Source organism: Oncorhynchus kisutch, linkage group LG11 (assembly GCF_002021735.2).
Source record: "Oncorhynchus kisutch isolate 150728-3 linkage group LG11, Okis_V2, whole genome shotgun sequence".
In the NCBI taxonomy this organism is placed as follows: Eukaryota; Metazoa; Chordata; class Actinopteri; order Salmoniformes; family Salmonidae; genus Oncorhynchus; species Oncorhynchus kisutch.
The window spans coordinates 54,379,227-54,392,087 of NC_034184.2; the positions used below are offsets into that span (position 1 = coordinate 54,379,227).

Here is a 12,861-nt window from a genome sequence, read left to right on the forward strand (position 1 = left end):
TGATGAGCTGTGTTGCTTTTACGCCAAACATAACGTTTTGCATTGTTGCCAAAAAGTTAAATTTTGGTTTCATCTGACCAGAGCACCTTCTTCCACATGTTTGGTGTGTCTCCCAGGTGGCTTGTGGCAAACTTTAAAGGACACTTTTTATGGTTATCTTTAAGAAATGGCTTCCTTCTTGCCACTCTTCCATAAAGGCCAGATTTGTGCAATATACGACTGATTGTTGTCCTATGAACAGAGTCTCCCACCTCAGCTGTAGATCTCTGCAGTTCATCCAGAGTGATCATGGGCCTCTTGGCTGCATCTCTGATCAGTTTTCTCCTTGTATGAGCTGAAAGTTTAGAGGGACGGCCAGGTCTTGGTAGATTTGCAGTGGTCTGATACTCCTTCCATTTCAATATTATCGCTTGCACAGTGCTCCTTGGGATGCACAACAGTATCTCGGACCTGCCTGGTGTGTTCCTTGTTCTTCATGATGCTCTCTGCGCTTTTAACGGACCTCTGAGACTATCACAGTGCAGGTGCATTTATACGGAGACTTGATTACCCACAGGTGGATTGTATTTATCATCATTAGTCATTTAGGTTAACATTCGATCATTCAGAGATCCTCACTGAACTTCTGGAGAGAGTTTGCTGCACTGAAAGTAAAGGGGCTGAATAATTTTGCACGCCCAGTTTTTCATTTGTTAAAAAAGTTAGAAATATCCAATAAATGTCGATCCACTTCATGATTGTGTCCCACTTGTTGTTGATTCTTCACAAAAAAATACAGTTTTATATCTTTATCTTTGAGGCCTGAAATGTGGCAAAAGGTCGCAAAGTTCAAGGGGGCCGAATACTTTCGCAAGGCACTGTATGTCTATGGTTGCCTAGATTGGTTCTCAATTAGAGGCAGGTGTTTATCGTTGTCTCTGATTGGGAACCATATTTAGGCAGCCATCTTCTTTGGGTATTTCGTGGGTTATTGTCTATGTCTAGTTGCCTGTGTCTGCACTTTTGTATGATAGCTTCACGCTCGTTTTGTTATTTAGTATAGTTTTTTTAGTGTCTATCTTTAGTAAAAGTATAATGTATTCACATCACGCTTTTGGTCTCCTCACTACGACGAACGTAACAACAATTGTGTGTATGACATTGTTCCAATTATTCCGTTCCAGCCATTACTACTGTGAGAGCCCGTACTCCAATATAAAGTGCATCCAGATACCACGTGACTGATGAAGACGCTTACCCTTTTTAGAATAATGATTCCTTCCTGATTGTGTTCACTGGTGAGGATGTCAAACATGTTGTCGCCGTCCCCCGGTACGACGTTGTACTCTACTTCTGCGTTCTTTCCGATGTCCAAGTCATGAGCTTTGATCCTTCCCACAGCAAAACCCACTGCAGAGGACTCAGGGACTCTCAGGTGAAAGAAACCTTACAGAAAAAAACAAATACATAGATTAATCTAGTCTTGTTCATTTTCAACTTCTGGCATTGTATTGGGCTTTTTTTCAGTGTGTCCCGAAATGGTTTGGAAGTGAGCAACAGGGCAACTGCATATGCTAATTGGCATTGTCATTATTTGTGCAATGCAGCAAGAGAGAGTGAGAGAAAGAGAGAGAGACAGAAAGATAGAGAAAGATTAAGAGAAATTTAGAAAGAGGGGTACCGTAGATAGAGAGAAGGGTACTGTAGAGAGAGAGAGAGAGAGAGATGTAGAGAGAGAAAGATAAAGAGAGAGAGAGAGTAGAACGACAGCAGCCATATCAAATATAAAAACACACAAGTAGAAATAAGAACACGAGAAAGTAAGAAGCTATATACAGCGTAAGTTCCAACATCATATTCAGAATGTGCAGGGATACTAGAGTGAAAGAGGTAGATAAGGTGCATTCTGAAAATATTCAGATCCCTTGACTTAAAAATATACAGTGGCTTGCGAAAGTATTCACCCCCTTGACATTTTTCCTATTTTGTTGCCTTATTATTGGGGGGTTTGTATCATTTGATTTACACAACATACCTACCACGTTGAAGATGCAAAACATTTTTTCTTGTGAGACAAAAAAACAGAATTTGAGCATGCATAACTATTCACCCCCCCAAACTCAATACTTTGTAGAGCCAACTTTTGCAGCAATTACAGCTGCAAGTCTCTTGGGATATGTCTCTATAAGATTGGCACATCTAGTCATTGGGATTCTTCAAGGAAAAACTGCTCCAGCTACTTGAAGTTGGATGGGTTCCACTGGTGTACGGCAATCTTTAAGTCATACCACAGATTCTCAATTGGATTGAGGTCTGGGCTTTGACTAGGCCATTCCAAGACATTTCAGTGTTTCCCCTTAAAACATTTTATTGACGGGGCAGTATTCGGAAATTTGAATGAATGACGTGCCCAAAGTAAACTGCCTGTTACTCAGGCCCAGAAGCTAGGATATGCAAATTGGTAGATTTGGATAGGAAACACTCTACAGTTTCCAAAACTGTTAAACCACTCGAGTTTTGCTTCAGCAGAATGCTTAGGGTCATTGTCCTGCTGGAAATTGAACCTCCGTCCCAGTCTTTAATCTCTTGAAGACTGAAACAGGTTTCCCTCAAGAATTTCCATGTATTTAGTGTCATCCATCATTCCTTCAATTCTGACAAGTTTCCCAGTCCCTGTCGATGAAAAGCATCCCTGCAGAATGATGCTGCCACCACCATGCTTCACTGTGGGGGATGCTGTTCTCGGGGTGTTGGGTTTGCTCCAGACATAGCGTTTTCCTTGATGGCCAAAAAGCTCAATTTTAGTCTCACCTGACCAGAGTACATTCTTCCTTATGCCTTTTGGCAAACACTAAACATGTTTACTCATTTTTCTGGCCACTCTTCCGTAAAGCCCAGCTCTGTGGAGTAAATGGCTTTATAAAGTGGACCTATGGACAGAAACTCAGTCTCTGCTATGGAGTTTTGTAGCTCTTTCAGGGTTATCTTTGGTCTCTTTGTTGCCTCTCTGATTTAATGCCCTCCTTTCCTGGTCTGTGAGTTTTTAATGGGCGGCCCTCTCTTGGCAGGTTTGTTGTGGTTCCATATTCTTACATTTAAAAAAATGGATTTGTGCTCCGTGGAATGTTCAAAGTTGCTGATATTTATTTATAACCCAACCCTAATCTGTACTTCACAACTTTGTCCCTGACCTGTTTGGAGAGCTCCTTGGTCTTTATGGTGCCGCTTGCATGATGGTGCCCCTTGCTTAGTGGTGTTACAGACTCTGGGGCCTTTCAGAACAGGGGTATATATACTGAGACCATTAACAGATCATGTGACACTTAGATTGCACACAGGTGGACTTTATGTAACTAATTATGTGACTTCTGAAGGTAATTGGTTGCACCAGATCTTATTTAGGAGCTTCATAGCAAAGGGGGTGAATGCATATGCACACACCACTTTCCGATTTTTTTTTTTGGCATTGTATTGTTTTTGATTATCAATTTACACACAATACCCCATAATGACAAAGCAAAATCAGTTTATTTAGAAAGTATTCAGACCCTTTACTTAGTACTTTCTTGAATAACTTTTGGAAGGGATTACAGCCTTGAGTATTCTTGGTTAAGACGCTAAAAGCTTGGCACACCTGTATTTGGGGGATTTCTACCATTCTTATCTGCAGATCCTCTCATGCTCTGTCAGGTTGGATGGGGAGCGCTGTAGCTAATTTCAGGTCTCTCCAGAGATGTTCGATCAGGTTCAAGTCTGGGCTCTGGCTGGGATGCTCAAGAACATTCAGAGACTTGTCCCGAAGCCACTCCTGCATTGTCTTGGTCGTGTTCTTAGGGTTGTTGTCCTTTTGGAAGGTGAGCCTTCACCCCAGTCTGAGCGCTCTGGAGCAGGTCATCAAGGATCTCTCTGTACTTTGCCCTGTTCATCTTTCCCTCGATCCTGACTAGTCTTCCAGTCCCTGCTGCTGAAAAACATCCCCACAGCATGATGCAGCACCCACCATGCTTCACCAAAGTGATTGTGCCAGGTTTCCTCCAGTCCCTTAGATGAAATTCCCCCGAGCGGGCTGTCATATGCCTTTTAAAATCCAAGCAGACTGGCCACTTTACCATGTATGCCTGATCAGTGGAGTGCTGTAGAGATGGTTGTAATCTGAAAGGTTCTCCCATCTCCACAGAGGAACTCGGGAGCTCTGTCAGAGTGACCATCGGATTCTTGGTCACCTCCCTGATGAAGGCCCTTCTCCCCCGATTGCTCAGTTTAGCTCTGTGGCCAGCACTAAGAAGAGTCTTAGTGGTTCCAAACTTCTTCCATTTAAGAATGATGGGGACCTTCAATGCTGCAGAATTCTTTTGGTATCGTTCCCCAGATATGTGTATCAACACAATCCTGTCCCGGAGCTCTACGGATAATTCCTTCGACCTCATGGCCTTATATAGACAGATGCAGTTGAAGTCGGAAGTTTACATACACCTTAGCCAAATACATTTAAACTCAGTTTTTCACAATTTTTTACATTTAATCGTAGTAACAATTCCCTGTCTTGGGTCAGTTAGGATCACCCCTTCATTTTAAGAATTGAAATGTCAGAATAATTGTAGAGAGAATGATTTATTTTAGCTTTCATTTCTTTCATCACATCCCAGTGGGTCAGAAGTTTACATACACTCAATTAGTATATGGTAGCATTGCCTTTAAATTGTTTAACATGGGTCAAACATTTCAGGTAGCCTTCCACAAGCTTCCCACAATAAGTTTGGTGAAATTTGGCACATTACTCCTGACAGAGCTAGTGTAACAGAGTCAGGTTTGTAGGCCTCCTTGCTCGCCCACAAATTTTCTATAGGATTGAGGTCAGGGCTTTGTGATGGCCACTTTCCTCCGAACATAACGATGGTCATTATGGCCACATGGGGATAAAGATCGTACTTTTTGGAGAAATGTCCTCTTGTCTAATGAAACAAAAATAGAACTGTTTTGCCATAATGACCATCATTATGTTTAGAGGAAAAAGGGGGAGGCTTGCAAGCTAAAGAACCATCCCAACCATGAAGCACGGGAGTGGCAGCATCATGTTGTGGTGGTGCTTTGCTGCAGGAGGGACTGGTGCACACACAAAATAAATGGCATCATGAGGCAGGAACGTTATGTGGATATATCAAAGCAACATCTCAAGACATCAGTCAGGAAGTTAAAGCTTGGTCGCAAATGGGTCTTCCAAATGGACAATGACTCCAAGCATTCTTCCAAAGTTCTGGAAAAATTGCTTAAGGACAACAAAGTCAAGGTATTTGAGAAGCCATCACAAAGTCCTGACCTCAATTCCATAGAAAATGTGTGGGCAGAACTGAAAAAGCGTGTGCGAGCAAGGAGGCCTTACATACCTGACTCAGTTACACCAGCTCTGTCAGGAGGAATGGGCCAACATTCACTCAACTTATTGTGGGAAGCGTGTGGAAGGCTACCTGAAACCTTTGACCCATGTTAAACGATTTAAAGGCAATGCTACCAAATACTAATTGAGTGTATGTAAACTTCTGACCCACTGGGAATGTGGTCAGAAGAAATAAATAAAAGCTGAAATAAATCATTCCCTGCACTATTATTCTGACATTTCACGTTAAAATAAAGTGTTGATCCTAACTGACCTAAGATAGGGATTTGTTACTAGGATTAAATGTCAGGAATTGTGAAAAACTGAGTTTAAATGTATTTGGCTAAGGTGTATGTAAACTTCTGACTTCAACTGCATGTATGTACGTATGTATGCTTATAGGCTTTATTCATAAATATGCATTTTTAAACTTATTGAATTGATCCATGTTGTTCAAAAATGCAGACTTTAGATGTTCATGGATCAATAAATGAATAAAATACAAAATCTTCCACAATAACACAATCCGCATGTTTGGCCTGCCTCCAGTTTCTTACTTGTGCACTGATTAACTATTTAATTTAAATGACTTGTTTGGAATCTTAAAGTATATACTTAATTCCAGAAATGTTATTACAGGCATCAGCTCCCATGCTGACTCTGTCTTGAGTTAAATAACACTGCAACTGAAAATAGATCATTTCCCTTTAAATAATGAAGAACTAGTTAATGAAAGGTACATTTCTAAGTATGTTTAATTGTATGTGGCAAGGTACTAAGCTATAAAATAAATAATATATAGTGAAAAAATATAAAGAACATAGACACATGTCCTTTGGGCATCAGCATTATAATCAATTATTCAATCATGATATGAAATGGCAATATTAAATCCGATATTATGAATATGAAACCGAAATGTAAAAATGTAAAGCAAACTTCATACACACCAACACCAACAGAATAACAACTCCCTCCCTCCCTCGATTGGTGTGTGCAAACAGGCCCCTATTTGAATCTCTTCCTCACTCTCTCTTACTTTTGGAGAACCTTGGTGGGTTGTCGTTGACGTCGCTGAGGGTGATGTTGATGGTGGTGGTCCCGGCCAGACCTCCCAGCTGACCTCCCATATCCTTGGCCTGGATAAGCACCTGGTACTGCTCCTTCACCTCGCGGTCCATGTTCGGCAAGGCCGTCCTTATTATACCTAACGACAACATGGTATCATTAGAACATGTCAAAACGGCTGAAATCTAGGCATTTTACTTTAATGTCACATAAGCTGTAGGGGATAAGGGATAGGTGGAGACATGATAATAGAGATGGGACAAGTTGAGTGTTAAGGCGCTGCTGCACGATGACTCCTTTTTCTGCTAGAGGGTTCAAATGTACAAATGACCTGGGTAGTAGCACCCCCCTTAAAAAGAGGCTTCACTTAAAGGTGCATTAATGTACCTGAAGTCAAGGTGTGAATTAAGGGGGAGCCAGGTGGTGCTCCGCTCCCTTGAATGAGAGGTTAGCTCCCTAAATGAAGTCAATCTTTTGGGGAGAGGGGGTGATTCTAAATATTGCTATTTTAACCATTCTGTTTTCTTAAAATATAGTGGGAAATCTGTTTTATAGTGATAAATATTAAAATATAGCAAACACCCCCACCTCTCTGTCATGGTTCAACTATTTATTTCTATGTGGCGGTGCTATCCACACAGAGGTGCTGAATTTTGGCCTCAGCTGAGCTCCTTTATGCATAGATTTTCCTTCGTACTTCCTAATTTCCGTAATTTGTTTGCCATGCATCCTTGATAAAAATAGCTTATGCCTTTATTCCAATGCATTCGATTTATCTGTTGATTAATTATTGTTTGCTTTTGTCAGTCAGCTGTTTCGAGCGCTAATTGCTTTGTTTTTCAGGTGTTCTCCATGCCATCCGTGGCCAGAAGTAGTTTAATCTGCTTTATTATTTTCTATCAATATTTGTTTTCTTTCCTGGATAACCTACAGCTAGACACCAATGCACATCCAATCCATACAACAAGTAGGCTATATGTTAATAACAGTTTTTAAAAAATTTTTTTTTTTTTTTTTATTTCACCTTTATTTAACCAGGTAGGCCAGTTGAGAACAAGTTCTCATTTACAGCTGCGACCTGGCCAAGATAGTGTGTGCAAATGGTGTGAGGAGGTAAGGAAATAAATAGGCCATAGTGGCGAAGTAATTACAATTTAGCAAATTAACACTGTAGTAATAGATTTGCAGATGATGATGTGCAAGTAGAGATACTGGTGTGCAAAAGAGCAAAAAAGTAAATAAAAACAATATGGGGATGAGGTAGATAGATTGGATGGGCAATTTAGAGATGGGCTGTGTACAGCTGCATCGATCGGTTAGCTGCTCGGATAGCTGATGTTTAAAGTTATTGAGGGAGATATAAGTCTCCAACTTCAGTGATTTTTGCTATTCGTTCCAGTCATTGGCAGCAGAGAACTGGAAGGAAAGGCAGCCGAAGGAGGAATTGGCTTTGGGGGTGACCAGTGAAATATATCTGCTGGAGCGCGTGCTGTGGGTGGGTGCTGCTATGGTAACCAGTAAGCTGAGATAAGGCGGGGCTTTACCTAGCAAAGACTTGTGGATGACCTGGAGTCAGTGGGTCAGGCGACGAATATGTAGCAAGGGCTAGACAATGAGAGCATACAGGTCGGAGTGGTGGGTGGTGTATGGGGCTTTGGTGACATAAGAGATGGCACTGTGATAGACTGACTATAAGGTGACTCTTTCTGTTAAAAGAGGTTAACTTTCAGTTAGAAGCATTCAATTTTGCAATGGCATAGGCCTACATTATTTTGGATTTGTGTGCCCATGAGAACTGTTTTCACAGCAAAATGTTTTACATAGGCATAGTTACACTTACAGTGCATTTTCCAAGATCTCAAAGATCCATGGTTCATAGCGGGTTTAAGTTAAATATCCAAATTAAATTGTTAAATGCTTAATAATTACAAATAACACTGTCGTAAACGTCATTAATGTAAGGAAAGAAAGGTAGTGTTTTATGAAGACACCAAGCATTATCTTGTGAATATGGACAACTCATGAACTAGGGTGTGAAACATGTTTTGATTCAACTCATGTTCTGTATTATATTGAATGTAGGCTACCAGTTCTGCGTGTGTTCATGTGTGAAAAATTGTCTCGGTTGAGAGGGTAGGCTACCGGCAGTGGTGTAGGCCTAGTCGAGGGTGAATGCAAGTAAACACTGTTAACCCACCTTTTTTTGAAAAATGCATTAAAAGTATAGGAAGTATGACTTTTTTCACTTTAACCTGCAATCGGTGTTTACCCACCTATTTCTTTTTACCATTACATCACTGGCTATTGGTAGGCCTATTTGAAGTTCATGGTAATACACATTGTAGCCTGGTCTAGTAAGTTCACCGTGTGTGTTAGAGTGACCATCCTGTTTTTTCCAGGACAGATTCAGACCCATTTCATGTGTGCCAACTTTTCAGTCTACAAAAAAGGTCAATTCGTCCACAATCAACAACATCAATGAATGTGGGCCTTATCAATGGCAGTCGCTGAATGTCATTATGCAAATTTTTTGGTGTTTTGTAAACAGATGTCTATTTCCATTCATCAAATGGAGCGAGGGTACATGCAGTTTATTTGATGGAATAATTTTGGAGTGGACGAACATGCACAGGTAGCCTACTTTGTGAAGTGATTTGTTTGGCTATCAGATTAAAATATATGATTGGTCGTGTTCATGACACATTAAAAGGTAATTCATTTTTATCTTTTAAATGACGTAAGTTCATGCACTCATTAGAACCCCCCCCCAAATGTCATGGTGTAATTCGCACTCTGATGAGATAGAAATACTGGAGACACTTGACATTCAATACTGAACTTAGTGAGGCTTTGAGGGACCCTGAGATCAGAGCAAATATACAGCAGAGTAATGGCCAGGTCAGGTTGGAAGATGTCGGAGTGATAGAAGATATGTAAAGGGGGCAAGATGTACGTTTACTTTTCTCGTATTCCCCCATTAGTCACATGAAAAGGACAGATGTCACATTTGAACCTAAGATCCTGTGTTCTGCGTGTGCAACAATCAAAGGATGATGTTTTTTGACAATCTTATCATGTCTAAGGGATTCACGCTCTAGCACGGAGGGAGGATGCTGTGAAGTATATGGTGATTTAGGCATGTGATTCCTTCCCCCGCTTTTCTTTTCCCTCTCTCCTTCTTGTTTGTTTGGCTGCATTGATGTATGTTTGGCTGTAGAGGCAGGTTCAGCATGGCAAACATCTGTTTTAACAGTTTTTTTCGCCATCAGGTTGGAAATACAGTCGCAGCGCGTGTTTTGTATACTCTCCAGGGCTGAAAGGCATGATCTGTGATTCTCCTTATTCCCTTTCTCCCTGTGATATCACATTGGAAATGATTAACGTGATCCATCCACAGCCCATTTTGAACTGTGTTACCATTGTGGACATTGTGCTAAAGGTTCTAACTTTTTCAATGGTAATCTCTATTTGAGCATTAAAATATAATCTGCTCTATGTTGTATCAGTGTAAAAAATACCATCTATTGCATTTTATCCATGGTATAGTATCTTTTTCTTTCCACGTGCAGAATACAGTTACTGGAATGATTTTTAGGTGTGCTTGCTGAAAGCACCAACTACTGAAATCCAACATACTTGATGTACTTGCTGAAAGCATTTAAGGGTCTACCGCTCTGGATCAGCTAAATGCATCATGGTATGAAGGCCAATGAGACGTCCGATGGTCCTTTGGAGCAATGGACTCTGGAGGGAAGAGCAGTCTTCATGACATGGGTGTCATACAAAGGATCCCCTTCAATCTAACAGGGTCAACGGCTTGACCTGGACATTTTTTTTATAACCCATTGCATCATTTGCTCAGAGCTCAGATATAAAAAGCCAAGTGGCATATGAGGAGAAAAAAGGAGAGTGTCTGTATTTGCTGTTGATCAGGAGTTGAGAAAGCTGGTAGTAAACCATGAACCCTTCAGCCCGCCAGTTCCACACCATAATGTCTGCATTAACATTCTGAAGTGGCTCATGAGATTTCAGGGACACTGTCTCTCTTCACACTCCAGCTAACTTCCTCGGCAACCACGGCGATAGACACACACACAAAAACAGACTTTCACACCACATAACCATTATCTGATTGAGTATCGCTGCAGGCCCTAAGGATTTCCAATATCAGGGGATAAGAATATGGCCATGTGAAACCGAGAGCAGAAATATGTCTATGTTCACTCAGAAGACAACAAATGACTAATAATAATCGGTTTCCATCCTGTTCCAACTGAGGGCTGAGAGGAATCGAAAGGACGGAGGACAGAAAACAGCTGCAGCTCAGCTGTGTTTAAACCTTTGACTGCTAAAGTAAAGTAAACATTTTCACAAAAAAAACAACTTTTAATGAACCCGGCTGCATCCCATCACTCCAAACCTTGCTGCTATGAAACTCTCACTGTTTATAATGCCCCTCACCAAAACTCTCTGACTGGGATGCAGCTATTTTAAAGCAAAGTCTAAGACCAGTAATAGCGCTATATTTTTCTTGCGAATTTTTTACAAGTATTTTTATTACATACAGTAGTTCCTTGTTCCACCCGGAGTGGGATAAACCCCCCCCCCCCCCGCTAATCAGATGTTGAACAGTAAACAAGTTCTTCTGAAACAACAAAGAGAGCGCTTTTGAGAAAGAGAGCACTCCAGAGCAAAGTATTGGAAGAAGCACAAGTGCCATTCTTTAAAAGACTTGACCCGGCTCCCGGTCGTTTCAGTTTATGAAACCAATATGAATGTGGACCACATCAGTGTGCTGATTAAATCTGCTATTTTGGAGAAGGGCCGTTAAAAGCGGGAGATTCAAAAACCTTTTAGACAATAACAGATAGTTCAACCAAGAATCTCCAGTGACATACATACATTTTTATTTCAATTGCTTTCAGATTAAAATACATAATACACATCTAAATTATAACACAGACAATTTGACTTTGACACATTAATAGAAGTAGATACTGTATCAAACAGTAGACTACAGTAAATACATATGGGTTAGAGTGTTGTAGGGTTCTACACAATTAGATGTTTATTATAAGACTGATGCTCGCTGGCCCCAGTTGGCTCCTGGACACGCATGATGGGCAGGGTCAACGAGGTGCTGATCCCTTGACACTGGCATAGATCTAGACCCACTACCATTATGTTTGCAGTCACTACCACTACTATTGCACACCATAATTCCTTCAAGACAAGCAAGCACACACATTTTCTTCAGGAAATGCCCTTTTCTAGTTTAAATTTACACTTTTACAGAGGACAAAGCTGTGAGCACTGCACACATTTAATTATATGACTATACTAGCTACAGAATTTAACTGCTGCCATACACTAACCGGCCTAATCCCAATTTCCTAGTATTGAGGTATGTGAAAAGTAATTTGTAGGCGCTATTATTGATTGTTTTTCCTGCTTTTGTAAAGAAGTATAGCAATGATAGAGAACCTTATCAGTCCACAGTAAAGAAATGGAAGTTATAGCGTGTCACTGATTCTAATCCATTACCCTGTAATCAAATCAAGATATTTCGCTCATTTGTTTATTCGGATCGATAATGTGTAATTAAGTTGAAGACAACACCTTGTCCATACTAATGTTAAAAAGTTAGAATATCTGCCCGTCTATTACACATTCACAGCTACAGAACTTGGCATTCATCTTTTATGAAGTGTCTTTAGTATCATTAAAGGTGAAGACTGTTATTTTATCTAATAAATTCTCTGTAATTATTATTACATGATTAAACTAATCATGCAACTGTAATTAACTAGGAAGTCGGGGAACCACGGAAAATCTACAGATTACAAAGTTATATTTTTCAGAATACAACTCCTCAGATATTTTAATATCTGATCAATTCGTCTTCTATTAATTCATTATTCTTTACCTTACGTCAGTCTCATTCCAAACGTTGTAAATGGTTGGTTATTTGCACGAACCCAGGCTAAACTATGAGTCATCCATACACCAATTGGCTTAATAATTTATTTACTAACTAACTAAATGATCACAGAAATGCATAACAAACAAACAGTAGGTATTGGTTATTAACAATGATAAGGAAGCTCCCTTAGTGGGCTGAACCGATATGACGGCTTGGTATACAAAGAAAAGGGGGTGTGGACCGATAAAGGAGCGGGAAAGACAAAATGGATCACTACACACAGTGTAAAGTTATATTAATTGAAATGCTAATCCTTTGCACATGAACCCTCGCTCATTCGGGAGTAATTGCAATTAATATATTTATGCCCATATGTCGTTGTTGTCTTCTCTGTTGGAATCGTCGGTCCATCTGCTGGAGAGTCAGTTCATCAGAGAGACTTTGGTTACTCATGGTGGTAGCTCTATCGGCGGCTCCTGACAGTGTCTGTTGTAATGGATCCGTCAGGCGTCCAATG

General features: G+C 40.4%; 1 protein-coding gene across 1 annotated transcript in view; it reads right to left on the minus strand.

Moving 5' to 3' along the window:
* The window catches only part of LOC109900200 (cadherin-12), a 197,619-nt gene that overhangs the window by 53,586 nt on the left and 131,172 nt on the right, over window positions 1-12,861 (minus strand). The window contains exons 5-6 of the mRNA XM_020495904.2: window positions 6,393-6,560; window positions 1,238-1,425 (exon numbers count right to left, since the gene is read on the minus strand). Coding sequence (XP_020351493.1) covers window positions 1,238-1,425; window positions 6,393-6,560 — 356 coding nt within the window. The remainder of the gene's footprint in view (window positions 1-1,237; window positions 1,426-6,392; window positions 6,561-12,861) is intronic.